This window comes from Melospiza melodia, chromosome 19 (genome assembly GCF_035770615.1).
Source record: "Melospiza melodia melodia isolate bMelMel2 chromosome 19, bMelMel2.pri, whole genome shotgun sequence".
Lineage (NCBI taxonomy): Eukaryota > Metazoa > Chordata > Aves > Passeriformes > Passerellidae > Melospiza > Melospiza melodia.
Window position 1 is genome coordinate 437,438 of NC_086212.1, and position 19,185 is coordinate 456,622.

The window sequence follows — 19,185 nt, forward strand, 5'->3', positions numbered from 1 at the left end:
CACCGTTCCCACAGCTCAGCATCCTTGACTGGGAAGGAGCAAGGGCTTGGTGTTACAGTGCCAGGAATATGTGCTGGAAGAGCAGTGAGAGGGAATGTGTGATAAGGTGGCTGTAAGAGTACCTCTGCCTCTTCCAGCTCTGGTTTGTTTCATCATGGGCTCATGGATCTCAAGGCACAGCATAAGTAATGCAACTGTTAAGTTTTCATAAGCAAGAAAGACCATCAGAATCCCTAATACAGGCTTGTTTCCTGCTTGTGCAGTTGGCCTTGGGGTAGGATATACAAACACAATGTTCTTTGCACAACTCTGCAGAGTTTGTGGTTTGGGCAGGTTGTATCCCTGCCTCCAGTGTGGGAATTAGGGGCAGAGCAGCAGTGCTGCTGGAATACAAACATCCCTGTTCACTCACCTTTGTCACAGCACCAGGAAAACAACTACTAGAAAGAGCAGAGCTAAGGTGCAAGGCCTTTTCTCCAGGCTTCTGGGAAGGAGGAAAACAAACACTGAAGATCTGGAGCCTGGGAAGAACTACTAGATATGCTGTTGGAGCTAGGTGCAGGCTGGGAAAATCAGTGCCAAGTTGAGGCCTTTATATTGGAGCTACTTGAAAGCATTCCTCACAGGAACAGTCCCAGGGTATCCATCAGAATCTCTGCTGCTATTGGCTGAAGAGCTCGGCTGAGAGGCTGCATTGGGACGCTTCTCCACCACTGGCTTTGCTTTTTGTCATGGCTTTCACAAGGACAAGACTGAAGCTTCATGCTGGGAAGTCAGGAAGTCCCTGTTCTCTTCTGCTTGGTTCTTCCCAGCAGCCTGGGAATTGGGTTGAAGGAAGCTGTATCCAGACATGGCCCCAAGAAATCATTCATGGCTGTGGAAATGGCCTTTTCAAGACAACTTTGTCTTTTCTGTAGTGGTGCTTCTTTCCTCTCATCTCTGGCAGCCAGGGAGGCTGTAAATGGCATGATGTGTCCATGATGAGACTGATGGGCGAGGTGGGGTACTGTACATATTTAGAAGTTTCTCTTCACCATCACATTCCTGGGTGGGGGAGCATGGTGGCATTTGATGACATGGGAGTAGCACAGCTTCGCAGTTTCCCCTGACCTCTGCAGGGCATCTAGGTGCTTTGCCTCTTACCAGTGTCCATGGTAGCCTAGCTGTGGCAATCCCACATGTTTCTGCTTTTCCTCAAAAAGAAGCAGTGTCAGTGGGTGGCTCTGCCAGCTCCAGGGAGGTGCAGCGGTCCTGAGCAGGCTGGCTCCCAGTGTGCGCCTTGACCTAGGCCTGAAGGAAGGGAGCATGGGCTGCATGTTGGGACATGGACTACAAGTGCCAAAATCCTGCTGCAGGGAGGCAGAGCCACTTCTTCATTGCCTTGCTGTGGCTGTCTAATTTGTCTTACTGTCCTGCCATCTGGGCTCAGGGTAGGTGCAGAGAGAGTCCTGTACCAGTGCAGAGCTCCTGCTGCTCTCCATCATGTCCCACCCATGTGGCCAAGTCTGTGCTAAAGGCCCAGCGCATCTTCTGTCCTGGGCAGGCCCAAGGTGAGGGATGTCCCTGATGAAGGGACTCTGGGCAGTGAGGAGCTGTTGTGCTTTGGAGTGCCTTTTGCCCTCCGGCTTGCTGGGGCTCACAGGTAGGTAGCTTGCCTCTGCAGGAGGCTATGAGCACAATATCTTCTTTTTTTTTTCAGATCAAATCCCTCATCACTCATCTGAGGACTGAAATCTGGGCTGTGCTCTTTATCACAGATGGAGGGCAGAGGTTTTTGCCAGTTGAGGTCCCACAGGGCCCTAAAAGTTATAATGCCATGCTGGAGCAGGAACCCATCTCTGATGGGCAGGTTGGTGATGTTCTGCAGATGCCCAGGCCCACACCTGAGCAGTGACCGACAGGGATGTTCCCAGTGCTGCTCTGTGGGTGTGAATTGGGACCGATGGGGCAGGACGTGGTGCCAGTGCCTGCTGTATGGACAGGGAGGGGCTCCTTCCTGTGTCTCAGAGCTGAGCAAGGAGGTGGCAGAGCTTCAGGCTCAGTTCCTGGTCATGTGATTTTCTGGTGCCAGACAGTAGCAGTGTGTGATGAGCCTGGATGGAGGGCACAAGTCTGGCCATGCTGTTATCTGGCTGAGGTGGGTCTGCCAAGCCTTGGCTGAGTGGATGGTTCAGCTGTGCACAGCTAGCTGGGCCTGCAGTGCTGCATGTCAGGGAGAGGAAAAACTTCAGGAGGTGGCTTGTGATATGTGGGCGTCCAGCACCTTTCCACAGAGCACAGTGTTATTTTCCAGGCCTGCCATAACTGGAGGTCTTGTAAGGCAGTGGGACACATCTGCACCTTTGGGCTATCCTTCTGCAACCCAACAACTGGATAATGCTGGTCCAGATGCAATGATGGTTGCTGTAGGGTTGAGCTAAAATATGTCCCAGTCACACACTTGTGGCCTGCCTGCTGAGTCAGGGGCCTGTGGAGTGTTCTGTCCTTTGCCAGTCTCTCTTCTGTGCCATGAAATGAGAGACTGGCAAAGTGTCTCTCACTGATCCAGCCATGGAGGTGTCAGAAATTCTCATTTAAAAGCCTAGACGGTGTTGCTGTTCTGGTTCTTCCTATTAGTCCGTGCACTCTTTGAGAAAGAGTCTGGTCTTCAGATTGAGACTGAAGCTTGAGTGTGCCAAGGGGAGATGCCTTGATGCAAGGAGCAGGCCGTGTCCCCAGGAGGAATACTTGGTGGAGCTGGGTGTCCTCCTGAATGCCACTCTCATGGTGCTGTTACCGCTGGTGGTTCCATGTGTGCGTCCTCACTTGGCACCGCTGGCGCTCAACCCCTGCATGAGGCATTGTGCCCCAGGAAGAAGCATGTGGAGGACAAGCCACTGAGGGCTAAACAGGAATGGGAGAGCAGGGGCTATGCTGGATGGTGGCTTGGGCAGATGGAGAGAAAATGTCAAATTTGTCAGTGTTTCCCAAGCTGCTCTTGGCATAGGGCTTAGGTCAGCATTGGGCTGCAGTGCTGTGAAGAGAATGAAGGTGGAGGCTCGGAGACAGGCTTTCCTCATGGCAGTTGCATCACCATCTTGAAGTAGTGTCAGGAGCTCCCTTAAAATTTTTCGTGCCTCTGTGGGAGGTATATAAGAGGCCCCAGAGCAAGAGGGGCCCCAGGGTTCAAAGCAGAGGACCTTTGCTGGCCACAAGCACCAGAGAAGGTTGACCTTTTCTCAGCCTTCTCTGGCCACACCTGGGTAGTTGCACAAGAGAGCTGCACGGACTCTGTTGTGGGAAAGGAGCCAGCCCTGCAAAGACAGAGGTGCAGCAAGTGTGATCAGTGTCATGAGGCCTTTGAACCCTGGCCGGGGGTCAGGCACTGTGCCCATGACAGGGCAGTGCCAGCCTCGTCTGTGCCACTCATGATGCCATTGTATCAAGATGGGATTCACGACAATTGCCAACAGAGAGCATGTTTTGCCAAAAATATGGTAAGCAGTGGATAGGGAAGGAGCACACCACCTCTTTAGGAGGGCAGTGATAAGGAACAGATGTGAGACATTAGCTGTTGGACAGAGGATGTAGGGAAGGTGACCAGAGTGCACCAGGTGAAATAGGACACCCACAGTGGTGGGGGGCAGGTGTAGGGAGAGCAGGGGGTGCGCAAATGCACTGGCAGGATAACCGTGGGGGAAGGACAGGCAGAATACCCCAGGGAAGATGTGCTGAAGGAGGTGGCTGGCACCTGGCCAGGTGAAAGTGCTCTGGAGAGCAGGAGTGTAGCAAGAGGGCTAGTGTCCACATACCTTGGGATTTGGTAGGGAAGGCACAAGAGAGCCAGACATGGTGGGGGCACCTCCGGACATGCAGCAGAAGTGGGTGTGTCTGTCAGCACAGAGGCCATAGAGGACAGGTCAGCAAGGTGGAGTGGGGAGCAAGGTCAAGGTACAAACAGCAGAATAGCTATGAAGGTGTTAGGGGAGCATCTTCTGTCTCAGATGGAACACATGCAGTACACCCTCAGGTCTTACCCAGTGATGGCTGGTAGCAGATATATGGAGGTAGGGCACAATTCAAATGGAGGTAGGGTCAGATTCAAGTGGACCTTCCTGGGGACTGTGATGCCTTGGAAAACCTGGAAGTTCAGCTGGTTTAATATCCTTTCTATTCCCTTTTACTCAGAGCTCACAAACACAGACTGGCTGTGGTCACAGCCTGACAGCAGGTGGTTGTTGCTACACTGTAGAATATATCCTGGGAACTGGGGTGTTGCAGTGGGCATGTTGGGTTGTGGTGGGTCCCGAGTGCCGCCACAGATCAGAGGTGATACTCCCAGCAGAGGAGGGTTTCACAGCCATGGGAGCTGAGCAGGGCCGGTTGGTGTGGTCAAGGGTACCAGATCCTAGTGCATCTGGACAAGATTGCGTGGAGACGTGGCAGGTTGCGTGGGAATGTAAGCTGTGAGTGGAGAGTGGCCACCCCCATATGCCTCCCATAGACCTCATAGGTTTTTCTACAAATAAACGCATATCTAGAAACTTATATAAAAAAATAGCATGGTCTGGAAGGACTGTCATAGTTGGATAATCTGAAGGCAGGTACTTCAGGGGACTATTCAGGCACTTTGAGACTAACAGTTTGGGTAGACAAAGAAGGTACTTCAGTAAATATAATTCTTAAATAATTGTGTGTATTTGTATCTTTCTTCTTTTAGGGAGACTCCTACCCACTGGCAGCCTCTGCCAGGCACGAAAGCAGCCTTGTTGGTCAAAGTGAACAGTTTGAGGCAGATGCAGAACTTTTCAAACAGTTCTCTTCAGCTGCAGGGTACTCCAAAGCCCAACAGCCCAAAATCTCTTCCCAAACCAGCTGTATATGCTCAGCCTCAATCCACATCCCAGAGCCCGGGAGCCCCAAAGCAAATGCCTACTGGAGAAACAAAGCAGTCTATGCAGATCAAAAAGACCGAGAGTGGTGGGTTTTGCCTGGTGATGATGAATGGTCCTACTTCTCAAACACCTCCAAGAAGCCGGACAGGAACCCCCCAGCCTGCATCCCCCACCTATGCCTCTCCTGCACCTATATATGATGAGCCATCTTTAGAGTTGCCAATTTATGACGAGCCACCAGTAGATATGGACACTGAAAGCATTTGTGTGAGTGGGATGTCTCCACCAAGGTCACCAAGCAATAGCTTAAAAAAGCAGGTGCAACCAACCAAATTTTTGCAGCATCCCAGTATTCAACAACAGCAAGTTGCAAAGAAGCATGCAAGAAATCCCTCTTCCACTGAATACAGCCCAGCTGGCAGAGAATACATAAAACATATGGTTAATGTTGACCAATCTGCCAAACTCTCCCACTCTTCTGTTGCAACAACAGATACCTCCACTAAACTGCCTGGTCAGCTTGCTTCAAAGGACAGCTTCAAGCAGTCTTGGAGGATCTTGGAAGCAAATGTTCTCAAGAACATGGAACTCCACCACAGTCGGCAAAACAGCTTGCAGACTCAGGAGTACCCAACTGGCCATCAGGATTCTGGTTATTCAACTGGTCCTTCTCCAAGCTTGAGAAAAAGGAAAGGAAGGAGGCAAGGAGCAGGTCAAGCAAGACCTGGCTCTGTGGGCAGCAGCAGTGAGCTCACAGCTCTGAATGATAAAGTGATTGCTGAGATGCGTGCTGTGGTGGGTAGGTCAGCAGCTTGCAGGGGAAGCAAAGGCAGCCTGGATGCTGAGGGCCTGGAGAACGGTGTTCCAGCAGAGAGCAGCAAGGTCAGGTTTCAGTCTGACCGCTTGAAAAAATCCATCAGCCAGAGCTCCAGGGATGATGTCGCAGCCAGCAATAGGTCTCTGTACAGACAGGACCTGGAGATTAGGGAATTCTTTCCCAGCAGTGTGGCTACTCCACAGGACACAATGAGGCAGAAGAGAACTTTTGAGAAAATAGATTCTTTAGAAAAGAATGTCACCAGCCAGACAAGCGTGACTTCATCAGGTGCTACATGCCATTCCTCCCAGGTACCTCCCCATCTGTGCCATGTTAAATTTTTTTTTTTTCATTGCTAGACTTGCTAGACTCATCATAGAGAGCCTGCTTCTGGGGGGTTTAATCCCAGGGGTATGCTGCAGGCAAGACACATCTGTTCCTGCAGAATAGCAAACAGGTCATAAAGCTTCACATCTTTGCTCATGGAAACCCTGTTTGAGGCCAGTGGCTTTAGAGGAAGGAGAATTGTGGGATGGGTCTCATGTCCAGCAAGGCCTCAGCACTGTGGGTAGTTCTGCTCTGCTACTTGGGTAAATGTGCTTGCCTGATCATGTTACTGTCACTCATGTCTTCCCTTATATGTACTTTCTTCACTGGAATGATCTGAGTTGGTGGGTATGGCATCAAGATTTGCATAGCCACATGACAGCAATTCCTCTTTTTCTCTCTCTCCTTTTTCAAATGGTTCCTCATAATGCTATTCTCCTGCCCAATTCCTGAACATGGAATAGCAGTATTTAGAAGATCGGTGTCAGTGGCTCTAGCATCTTGTTGGAAATAGCTATTTTAAAGCCCCATTAGTGTGGCTGCACAAGGGGAGTAGTTTTCTCTCTAACACAGCACTTCTGCAGGATTATTTTGCCATCTTTTTTCCTACTTGGATTCAAAGGAATGTCCTGCTTCCTGGTTTTAGTTCAGATTTAGGTTCTTTGTAGATAGTTTTATATCTCCTGAAGCTTTTTCCCTTTTTTGTCTTTGCTCACTCTGTGTTCCCATTTTGAACAATCAGGATCTCTACATCAATTTGATAAGGCAGAGCTGACAATCATCCTCCATGCTGAAAAGTGGCTTCTTTTTTCTAGTTTTTCTTCTGTTTGCTGGTACAAAGTCTTTCATGAAGAAACTTGGGAAAGCTCCTTGACTATTCCAGATTGCTCCAGCAGACCTGTGAGGTGTAACTTTTCTTTGAAAGCCAGGCTGACAGCTCTCTGCTCTATCAGATTTATCTGTGTGTATTCTCTTTATTGCTATTTTGGATCAATAAGTGCCTTGCTTTCATCTGAAACCTTTTGGAAAACTGATATCATGTTCCCACTTTTCAGGCACAGAGACACATCAAGTTTACATGACTTACATGTTACTATTAATAGTTCAACAATTTAATTTCATAGCCTCTTTAGACTTGAAACTGCTCTCCAGTCTTCTGGCTGTGTTACACCTTGTTACATTGACAGGGAGAGCTGAAACTTGATTATGCACAAGAGATGGTGGGTTGGGGATAGGCTGTGAATGTCCTTGAAAGTGAAAAAAAATAATTTATATGTGGTAATATGGAGAAGCAGAAGATTAAAAGAGACAGATGTTGTGGTAGAGGCAAAAAGAGTCAATTAAAAAAAAATTCACAAAAATACTCAAGAGTCCAAGTAAAGAAGGGAGGAAGTTGCAGAAAATTTGGCAGCAGAATCACTGCCTCACCTGAGAATAACATCCAGTGGCTTGAGTGAGCAGTGATGTTTTGTGCTGGGCTTGTATGATAGAGAGGAAAATTGGGAGATAAGAAAACTCAGTATTGGAGGAGGGTGGGCAGAAGTTCTGGGACAGGCTAAGCAGAGGTGGCTGTGAATGAGATGTGAGAGAGAAGCCACAGAGAGGACAGAGGAGAGAACCCAGAACTTCCTGAACCTCAAGATAGTATGAGGAGGTGACTCCTCAGAAGGAACATGCTGAAGGAGCAGGTAGGGTGATAGAAGGGAAACCAACTCCAGGCAGGTAAGGTGGTTTGAGGGAGACTGAGGATGTTGAGATGGCAGAGAACTGCAAGTGGGGATTTTTAGTCAGTGTGTTGAGTGAATTCAGAGGGTGAGGAGGTAGAGGAGTAACTCAAGGGATAAAAAGAACAAAGTAAAAAACCAGGAGAGATTATTGTGCCCCAGGCTGGCAGTGAGGGGTGGAATGTGATGTGTGCTAATCCCATCATCCGCGTGCAGAGACATGTGGGGTGTGAGATGGGAAAGGGTTGGACTGCAGAATCCTCTGTCCTGAATTCGGGAGTTCCTCTATACTAAGAAGGAAACACTGACTTGCTCTAAACTTCTAAGAACTAATGTGTATTTTGGGGTTAACTGTAGACCACTGTCTTATCTTCCTCCTGGGCTTCTGGAGCTCCATTGAAACTGAGGAATGCAGAGATACTTGTTTCCTTGATGTGTGCTTGGTGCCACAGAGCTGTGCTGCTGCTCTGGAAATTGGCTCAACTCCTGTCTATCCCTGTAAACTCAGCAACAGCTGGGATGCTCAGCCCTGTTGCTCCATGTCCCAGCACTTCCCTTAGGGACAGCATTAGTGTGTGGCTGTGCCAGCCAGGCTCTTTCAGAACTACAGGTGTTATCCACCAATTCTACATGTACCAAGTCATGTTTGTACAGATTCACCACTGTGCAGTTGCTGGCAGCTTCATGTCTCACTGTGGATAATTTTCCTAGCCAGGTAAGGAGTCACCTAAGCTGCTTTTAACATGTCTGTTCTTCTTTGCAGCCTGAGACCATAGAGCTGGAGCCCAAGCAGGAGGGCAGCAGCCAGCGTGGTGGCTGTGTGGAATGCCATTTCCCTTACAGCACCCTACGGAAGCCCATCTCTCAGAGCAGCATGGCAGATTGGGCTTCCAAAAACCTGAACATGCACACACAAGGCATCTTCCGACGAAGGATCTCCATCTCCAACATGCTGTCCTGGAATGGTGGCTCCATTAAAAAGCCAATGCTCATCACTAGCAACCGGACCATCAAAAAAGAGGCATGTGAAATGTTCAAACTGGTGCAGAGCTACATGGGAGATCGTCAGACTCGCATGGACCGCAATCACGTGGCGTTGGTCACGGTCACCAAGTGCTGGAGCATGCAAGGCTTGCGGGATGAGCTCTACATACAGCTGATCCGGCAGACAACAGATAACATGTGCTACCGAAGCCTGGCGTGGGGCTGGGAACTGATGGCCATCAGTCTGGCCTTTTTTTCCCCATCACCCAAATTTCAGTCTTACCTGGAAGGTTACATTTACCGCCACCTTGACAGTGATGAAAAGAGTAAGTGCCTCATGCACCTCCTCTGTATGCAGCAGCATCTTTGTGAGTTGTGCCACATAGCCAAGGTTGTCTGGGTTTTAAAAGTACAGGTAGTTCCCCAGCTAGTGCTGTGGGCTCTGTTAGTGAGAGTGCAGTGTACTGGCTGAGTTCACCTTTCATTGGTGGGATGAAGCTGCCACCAGCTCGTGTCTGGCAAAAAATTGCAAATCCCAGACTGTGCTTACCTCACCCGTCAGCACTGAAATGAGCTGATGTCATCCCTCCAAAGGCAGAGCTTTTCTGGGTTCTCTGATGACATAATTTACTTTTAAGATCCTTGAAGCTGACAAAATAAAAGGATTGTTAGCATCCAAATTTTTAAGGGAGCCATTGCAGACACTGAGAACAGACCTTGCCTGTTTGGGGATCCTGAAGAACACAGGCTTTTAGTGTGAAGAGATGAAATTTATGTGTCTTTCAGAAGTTTGGGGACCAGCCCAGCTTATATTCCACTATTACCCCAATTTTAAATTGCTATAGCATCTGGCTGGAGAGGGTGGGGGGATGGGGTGTGAAGAATAGAAAAAAAGCAAAGTACCAGCTTGGAGAGTATTAACTGGTATTTATTGGCTTATTTCCACTATTTCAGCCACACGCACTGTATCTTGTCCAATCTCAGGCCAGAAACTAGACACCTATTTTCTTCTTGATCTCTGGGGACCTGCTGTGTTTGAAGCCCCCCCAGATCTCCAGGGTGGCTACTAGAGTACTGTCCCTGCTCATGAGCATGGCGGCAGAGGTCGGACCAAGGGGCAAGTGCTACACTGGCAATATTTGCCTTCTTTTTTTATGATTTTAGCCTTAATGTGGGATTTCTTCACTGAACTGCCTGTTGTGCAGCACTAGTTTTAAGTTTTATAAAGATTTTCAGCCATTGTCACTTCTGTCCAAAAACATTTCCTCCAGCTGTGCTTTGCCTAGAATGCAGGCAACAAGGAAGAGTATTCTGAGATATTGAGAAGATGGTTCTTTTGCTGGTGTTTAGCAAGTTTAATTAGGTATAAACTTTTCAACTGTTTGGCCATTTGGAGAAGCTGAATGTTCTGAGCCCTCATTCAGGTTCATTGGGAGCTGGCTGTGGTGCAGGACCTTTCCCCTGACAGAGCTTCTTATTGGTGGAGTCAGGCTGGCCGCCATATCTCAGGGCAGTTCTGTGTTTTGGTATTTTAGTATATACCACATTATTAATTGAGACTCTATTCTGAATTTTCAGTTGCCCAGCACATCAAGGAGCTTGTGGATCTGAAAAACAAGAAGATCACAAAATCCAGGAAAAAGAGAAAACAAAACACAGAGGATGAAGGTAGGGAGAGGCACAGGAAGCTGAGAGAGAGGTCTGTGCTGACTTTAGGCAGGCAGTAATGCTGAGCTCTGCTGAAAATCAAACCATTTCTTTAAATACAGAGACTTGGGTTTGGGAAAATTTATCTGGTGGCAGGCTGGTGTTCAAGATTAGATCAGAGCATGGATCAGCAGTGCGAGTGGCAGCTGGGCTACATTTGGGACAGGTGGGGGCCCTTTCCATCACAATTGTGCAAGCTGTGTGAGGGATTTTAAGTTGGATGCAGATTTGGTGCTGTAATTCCTCTGATCTGTGCATGCCACATTTCCTGGAGCATATTCTGGTGCTAGAAGCCAGAAGCCATATGAGCCAATGTGTTGAAAAGAACCTGTCTCAGTTGTCTTAATGGATTTTGTAAATCACTGCCTAACCTGAGGCTCTTTCTGGAGGATGCTGCTGCTTGGTGAAGGACACTGTCTTTTTCTCTCCAGAACTGGCTTCCCTTGCCTACACTTTCTGGGCTCTGCAGCCCAGGGCTTGCCGTGGCATCTGTGCGGAATGAACAAGAGCTCGCACATTCCTCCAGACTTAGTTTAATTGCTGGCTGCAGGATAACACTTTATCTGGCTAAAGCCTTACTAGGCAAAGTCCATTCAATATTTTTTATATTGCTTTCAGGAAACTTCAGTTAGCCCTGTGAATTCCTCTCAGGCAGCAGTTTATATCAATTGACTTCCGTGTTTTTAATCTGTGAGAGCTGGAGTCCAGCTTCCTGCATTCCTGAGCACTCCCAGCAGACAGCTGCTGCCTGTGGTGGCTTCCCTGTGTCACTGCTGTGTCACCCTGTTTCATGAGGCAGCTGCAAGTCAAGGGGTAGGCCTGAAGACAGCCCTGGGTTGAAGCTCCTGCACTAACAGTGTTCATTGTTTCTCTGTCTCTGGTGGGATTCAGAGCAGAGACCTGCAATTGCATCAAAGGATTATATTTCCGGTAGGAATTTGTGTTTTTTCTTTCCTGTTCAGGCCCAGGAGAGTTCAGGCCATTCTGAGCCTTTGAAAATTCATTTTGCATGTGCTCCGAGGGACTAAGACATCTTTATGAGACAACTCCATGGAGATTGTTCTGTTCAGCAGGCCATGATGTGGGCTGAGTGGGCTGTTCTGTGCAATAACCTGTCTAAATTGTGTGTGCTGGAGATGTGCTTAGGAAAACAGATGTAGTTTTTACCTAAAAACAAACATTAAATTTAAAATTTAAAACAAAATACAAAAACCAACAGTTAGACTCTTTGTAGGCTCCTTCCAACTCAGGATTTTCTATGTTGCCTCTGATACGTATTTTTAGATACATATATATATATATATATATATATATATATATATATATATATATATATATAAAATGTTATGAAAAAGGCATGCTAAGATAACTTTATAGAGTTTCCAGAAGGAAGCACTTGAAAGTCAGCTGTGCCTGTGTACCTGTGTGGCCTCAGCTGGGGCTCTGGTGACAGGTCACACACACTGTTACCTTTCATAGAATCATGGAATCATGAAGGTTGGAAAAATCCTCTAAAGTAATTGAGTCCAGCTGTTCCCACAGCACTCTCAAGGCCACCACCAAATCATGTCCTGAGGTGCCACATCCATATATTTTCTTAATACTTCCAGGGATGGAGGTTCCACCCCTGCCCTGAGCAGCCTGTGTTCCAGTGCCTAATTACCCCTGCAATGAAGAAATTTTCTCTTATATCCAATCTAAATGTGCCCTGGCGCAGCTTGAGGCTGTTTACTCTTGTCTGTCTTTCTGGCCCAGGAGGCTGCTCTGGCAGGGACCAGGCTATGAACCCCTTGTTCTGCAGGGGTTTAACAGAGGAGGCAGCAGGGCTGGCAGCTCACTCAAAACAGCTTTTTCGCAGTGACTGAAACTCTGAGGACTTTTCCTAGAGACTTGACTTTAGAATTGCACCTGAAGTAAGGGAAAATCTTGCAGGAACATGCCATGTTCTCTCTGCTGCTGGCTGGAAAGGTCAGGTTTTTCCCTGGAGCACCTACTTCTGGTTGACCAGCCCTGCTTTCCAGATGTGTGAGGGGTGGGTAGGATGCACCTGAAGCTGCAAGGCTGTTGTGAGAAGTTTCTTAGTGGCTCTGAAATACTAAGATGCTTATGGATGCTGTAGCATCAGTTTAGCGGGGAAATCCATAAGGAAATCAAATGGACTGACTTTGGTCAGAACTGAGTAGAAGATAAGTAGGCATCTATGTAAGTCTTTCAGTGAAAAGTTGAGTTGAAGCAGTGAATCCCCACACATGTGCACATACTGCTTTCAGTCCAGAAGCTCATAGGTGAATAAACATTTACCACCTGACATATACCCAAAGAAAGAATTCTGAAGTTTCCCACACTTAACCTCTGCAGTATTCATCTTCTAGCTTAATTCTCTGTGAATAAATGAAATATAAATGTGGTTCAAGGTCTTTTCATGCATGAATAACCTGTTGGCAGGCAGAAGAATAATGGGTAGGAATAAATGCTGTGTTTTCAGAAGGAGGATTGTCTGCTGATCCCACAGAAATGTGAGCTGGTCTTTGGATTTGTACAAGGAGACAAATCATGAGCTGACAGCTCAGTGTTGATAGAAAATTGTTAACAGCTATAAAAATGAAGGGTGCAGAGGGATCTGGCGAGAGTGACAAACAGAGCGATCAAGCAGCAGAGAATGTTGTGTCACCAAAAGCAATGTTTTTACATGGGGGAGAGGTCTCTAACTGCAAGTGCAGGGGGAGGTCCCAGTTGAGCCTTTTTGAGGAGGGAAAGACATTTTCCAGCTAGTATATGAATTTCTGTAAACACATACACATTGCTAGGAAGTGGTCAGAAACCAAAAGAGAGATCAAGAGCTTGCAGGGAAGGGACGGAGAGCAAAGCAGCTCTTGGCTGTAGTCATGCTGTGCCCACTCTGTATGTCCTGCCCAGGGGTCCCTCCCAGGCTGATGAGTGAGGCAGGGAAGGTGACATGTGAGCTGGACGTGGAGGAGGGAAGAGGGGCGATGGTCAATGGGATGAAAGAAACTTAAGATTACCTGGGGAAAGCAAGAGGAAAATTTCTCACTGTGGGCCATAGCAGAGCTGAAAGCTGCCTGCTTTTGGTGTTGGGCAGCAGGCTCAGTAATGGTCTGTCCTGAAGCACAGAATGAAATCCCAAAGGGCTAGTACATTGTTCAGATTGCCATGACCTTCCCAAAGAAGCATCTTGAAGAAGACATCTCGGGGGCACAGGCACATCTATGCTCATGCTGGGTGATTTCAGTTCTGCCGTGATCCAGGCACACAGAAGGAGAGATGGGGTCTTTGTGTGGGGTTCCAAGGAGAGCCTTTATTGAGCTGCTTCGTCAAAGGTATCCAGGGATGAGCAGCAGCTCTGGCAGGGAAAGCAGGGTTTTATATAGCGATCCTGAGGGGCAGAGCAGAACACCAGGGCCAATGGGATGAGGGCACAGGGGTGGAGGGAGTGGGAAGGGCCAATGGGATGAGGGCACAGGGGTGGAGGGAGTGGGAAGGGCCAATGGGATGAGGGCACAGGGGTGGAGGGAGTGGGAAGGGCCAATGGGATGCATTGAGTCTGCCCATCACAGCAAGGCATGCTGGGAGAAGTTTTTTTCGTACCCTAACAAGGGTGGTTGTGGCTTGAGGGGTTTTCTGTCCAGGGGAGTATTGTGGGTTCTTTCCTTGCTGGCCCACCAGCCCCCACAGTTCAGAGCATAAAGAGGCTTAGAAAGAAATGAGACAAATGCAAAGAGGGGAGGTCTGTCTCTTGATGGTTAATGGTCCAGGTACAACACTGCCTGAGGGTATTGCCCACCTGCTGTTAGCTAGGAGTTTTTTGAAGGGAGATACCAATTTTTAAGACATCCTGTATCTGTGTCTTATCTTGGTGACAGGTGCAGGCTGCTGGCTTGTCTGGCTCATGAACATGGCATTTCCCATATAGGGAATGGTGATCCAGAAGCATTGTTGGGGTGTAGAAGGAAACACTGGTGGTGTGAAAAAGAGGAGCTAAAGCAGTGCTGTAAAATGGATCCTGGGCAGATCTAAGCCAGGAGAGCAGCACTGCTGGTGCCAAGCCTAGTTTACCTGCTCAGGAGCACCTACCCCTATGCTATAGAGTGCAGTGAGATGGGATCCTGGTCTGAGAACCTGCTCTGGCTGTGCCAGGCTGAGATCCAAAATGCTGTGGTAGATCAGAGGAATATCTAGACAACAGCTTTCTGTAGTGCTAAAATACATATTCTATGGCCAGGTCCTAAATCCACACTCTTTGGTGAATTTTTAGGACTTTTTTTTTTTTTGCAGGAAAGCATTTAAGTCAGTTTCAGAAGGTATGTTCCTGCATGTGTCTAGTCTGGATTTTAACTTTTTCTAAAAGGAGATGTTCTTTAAGATGCTGTCCACATGTGTTTCTAGGCTGGAATATGGAGAAATATTTTCCTTTGAAAACTATTTTTCACTATGTGGGCTGTTAGTAGTCTTCTGTTCCAGAGCTCCTGAGGCTTCTGTGATACCACAGGGAATAACAGATCGTCTTGAATTTCTCAGATTCATTATGTGCTCAGAGAATTGCCTTCAGCATTAGCCCTTTCCAGGCAGTGCAGATGAAGCTGCCCAGCCCTGCAGCAAGAGGCTGGAGGGAGTACCTGGCCCACATGTCTGGAGATGTCAGCGTGCGTGATGAGCTCAGTGCCAGTCGTCAGTCTCTAGCTGAGCGTTCTGAAAGCAGCAGATGGTTGGGACAGGTTGCTGGTTTGGAAAAGCTGAGGCTAAAGCTAAATTCTACTCCTCTCCCTCATGTGCCTTCCTGCAGCTCAGCATGTGCCTCCTGGCCTCTCCATGTCTCTCTCCATTGTTGCCCATCCCACTCTGCACATGCCAGGAGCACTTACGTTGGGGCAGATGGCTTCTGCTCTGGAGCAGGGAGACTGCATGGAAGCCATTGGTCTGTGCCCTCTGGGATGAGTGCTGCTTACCCTGTTCCTCAGGGCTTTTGCCTCTTTTTTGGCCACTCAGGTCTATGGACAGTAACTCCTCCATCCTCCTGTGCACGTAGCAAGTTTATTTTTCAGTTACTTAAATTTGGTCAGCTTCACACGTGACCCCAGCAGGCCCCATTGGGTCAGAGGCTGTACATGGTTGTCATGGGAGCAGGAGGCCTCGCTGCAGAAAGTGCTGGATGTAGGTTTTAGGCTTTTTCAGAGACTGGGAGCTTCCTGGGAAAATCCAATTTGGTTTCAAGCAGATGTGTCTGACTGCTGCCCATGCATCAGCCATGCAGAATCTGCAGGACACCAGTTTCTTTTGCAAACATTGTTAAGCTTTTAGGGTGATTATGTGTTTCATGGTCTAAATACAGTGTGAAAAAATAATTCTTATTATTAATTGTGAATGTGCTGTCTCCTGCAAAATTGCTGGGATGCAGAGACGCAGTCCAGCTTCTTCCCCTTCCCCTCTGAGAAGGGTGACACCTCTCTTCAGGGTTTGTCTCGCATTGGACAGCAGAAGCTGTAACCTGGGATAGTAAAGCATCACAGGGCATCTCATTTGGTTTGTTTCCTTTTAATCCTTAGATATTCCCAGTGTAAGTCATGCCTAGCAGGATTTTTGCTTACAGTGAATATTTTGCATTAGATATTCCCTAGAGAGAAATTCCCAAAACTGGCTTTCCTTCCCATTGCTTCTGGGAGATGGGAATGCTGTTGTACCTGCTCTGGTGTGGCTCCAGCTGTGAGGCAGATTGATGGAGGCAGGAGGTGCTTGTTTCATCGAGAGGAGCCAAGGACTGTGGTTTATCTGCTGGCTGAGAGGATAACACATCTCCCACCTCTGCTTAGGAAGAGTTTGTCCTCCCTCTGCATTAAGAGGATTTGAAGACGTCCAAGCTCCCAGTCAGCATACCTAAGCCATAGGATGTGTGAAAGGCTGATGTGAAATGCCCAGCATCTGACTAGAATGTAGACTTTCACCGCCACAAGTATTTGAACTGTGCTGCAAGCTTTGGGCCTGGCAGGGAATCAAATAGGGCAGATCTATTCACTGCTTTCAGTGAGCAGTTTTGGGTTTTACTTGAACAAGAACAAAAGGCCGATGGTTTTGGAAAAACTCTCTCAGCAGTCAGTGCTCTGTCATTGCAAACATTTCTCTTGGTGTCACAGGAGGATTATCTCTGTGAATGGTGGCTTGCACTTGCCTTCAGAGTACACTGAACCAAGCACAAACAGAGCAGGTGCTCTTGTGGAGGGCAGCAGCTTTTGAGGTACAGTTCCCAGGCTTTGGCGTGTCCCATTTTCCTGGTCTCACAGAGCATGCCTGAGCTGCTTGGTACAGGCTTGTGTTGGAGAAGGTTGCAGGCAGGAATGTGAGGAAATCTTCTGCAGATCTCTGGGAAGATAAGATCCCATCAGCTCCCCACGCCTCTTGTTGTGTCCTGAGGTCACTGTTGGTGCTGCCACTCTGTCCCCACACACCTTTCTCTGCTGCTCCTCTCTCACTAGCAAAGGAACCGAAGTTCTCAAATAATAAACAACCGTGGCTGTGCCCAGCAGGCCAGGGCCTAGGCATGTGTGTGTGCCCAGGCTGTGAATGCTGAATGGGTGCCACGCGTGCAGTCAGGGCGGGGCAGGTGCGCTCCGGGTGCGAGAGGCAGAGATCTGCAGGAGCAGGGATGGGAGGTGCAGAGCTATGCACCTTCACTCTGGAGATTAATCTTTCTAAGCCCAAGCCCTGGCATGCACTGACACTGTCTGCCGTGGGACTGGGAGACTTCAAGGTGCTCAATGTAAGTTTTGGCAGTCCCGCCCTGCTGCAGTGGGCTGTGCCTTGAGGGGGCTGCTTGTGCCAGAATGAGCTGCTGTGCTGGAGCTCTCTGAAGGGCTTCAGTGCATGGTGCTGTGGGCTGACCACTCATTTCCTCTGTCCCACCAGGTCTACCCATTAGCACCTACGCCAAGTACTGCTACCGGAAACTCCATAAAGTAGCCGTCACTGGAGGCAAAAAGGTGAGCAGTTGCCCTGGCTGCGGGGCCTGGGGGCTGCCTGGGGGACTCTGGTGGTCACCACTGATTCAGTGGTGGGAAATGGAGATAGAGTGAGCAGGGGAGGCTTGCTCAGAGTACATTTCCCCATGAATGTGTGGGAGAGGGCTGCTGTCCAATTCCTGCCATCCTTCTGGCAGACAGCAGTGCCTGCTGTGCAGGTATCTGCATGGCTGCCTGCTTCCTGGCCTCAGGGACAAAGACAAACCCAACACTTACCTGTTTCCAGGGTATAAGCAGCTGTCTGTGCATGGGATACTCATAATTTTGTTTCTTCAGGTGAGGGAAGAGTTTCCCTTTGCACTGAGAGCTTGGGTCTTGCAGCTGTTTTACTGCAGAGTTGTTCATTCCCAGTTCAAATAGTCATACAGCAGAGATGGGTGGTGCAGAGGGGAGTCTGTGCTCTGTGTTGTCTGTAATCTTCCTTTCTTCCCTCTGCACGGTTCTGCCTGTGGCCATGAAAAGTGGTAGATGGCCTGTCAGTTCTAGGTCACTGAGCCAGATCTGGTCATTGGGGTGGTTTTTTTTGGAAATTCCTTTGGGGACTCCCTGCCGTCTGAACTTTGCATAGTGAACAAATTAGCTGAAATACCTTGAGAGGGGTGAAGGCTCCTGGCATCCTGCCAGGGGTAGGACAGTAAGCTTCCAAACACACATTGCACACAAGTGCAGCCCTGGCCACTGACCCTCAGAGGGCTCAGCAGGAGCTTCTCCCTGTCGTGTTCCTCACTTGGCTGCAGGATCACTGCTGAAGGCCACTGTGCTGGACAGCCTGTTCCCCCTGGGACAGCTCTGTGCTTTTCCAAACTGCTGCCAGAGGACATTCAAATCCCCCTTTAAGTGTTGGTATTTGTCAGAAGCAACAGGTACCAATGCCTACTTTTCAGGTTTTAGCACCTCTGAGAGCAAAGCTTTCCCTGGAGTTGGAAATACCTGGAATTCCCATCTCCAAAGGACTGTTTCACACCTGTCAGTGGCTTAAGCGCTCGCCAGATGCTGGGTTGGGGTATGGGTGCCCTCTGCTGACCTCACACAGCTGGGGCTGGGCTGGGCTCCACTCCATACTGCCTCCTGCAGCAGGTGGAGCTGCAGCCAGAGCAGTCCCCTTGCTGTGCAAAACACAGCAACAGAATCTCTGCAAAACCGGCCCAAATTCTCCAAAGTGGTCTCCTCTGCTCCTCCTGGGCCTGATGAATAGACCCACCCCCGATTTTAGGCAGCAGAACAAGAACCATGCTGCCAGGAGGCTGACAAGGTGCCCACACTGGGGGTCAGTCTTCTCTGTCCTGGCCACTCACCATCCCCATCCCTGGGTCACTCTTTTTCTGTGGGCTGGCTGTGTCATGGCTGCACAAAGCTTTTCTCTGTCCTCAGGGCCTCCGTAAGCCAACAGTGGAAGAGATAATGCATGCCAGGAATGCCATCCTCACGCCATCGCTCTTCGGCAGCTCCCTGGAGGAAATCATGCTGCGGCAGCAGGACATGTATCCAGGGAACAAGCTCCCCTGGGTGCAGACACAGCTATCACAGCAGGTCCTGGCCCTGGGAGGGGAACAGACTGAGGGGATTTTCAGGTGAGCTTTTGCGGTACTGTGCTGCTTTTTGAGCAAACCACGTCAGTCCTCATAGCCAAGAAGTCAAGATCGACCTCCACAAGCTTCCTCTTCCCTAAGAATAGCACTTCACTGTGGACTGGACAAAATCTGACTTTCCTCAGGTTCAAGAAT

General features: G+C 48.8%; 1 protein-coding gene across 2 annotated transcripts in view; it reads left to right on the forward strand.

Moving 5' to 3' along the window:
* LOC134426795 (rho GTPase-activating protein 39-like) overlaps positions 1 to 19,185 on the forward strand; it is a 55,059-nt gene that overhangs the window by 31,783 nt on the left and 4,091 nt on the right. For both annotated transcript variants that reach the window (XM_063172041.1, XM_063172040.1), the window contains exons 3-7: positions 4,700 to 6,002; positions 8,506 to 9,052; positions 10,305 to 10,394; positions 17,349 to 17,422; positions 18,833 to 19,032. In XM_063172041.1, coding sequence (XP_063028111.1) covers positions 4,700 to 6,002; positions 8,506 to 9,052; positions 10,305 to 10,394; positions 17,349 to 17,422; positions 18,833 to 19,032 — 2,214 coding nt within the window. The remainder of the gene's footprint in view (positions 1 to 4,699; positions 6,003 to 8,505; positions 9,053 to 10,304; positions 10,395 to 17,348; positions 17,423 to 18,832; positions 19,033 to 19,185) is intronic.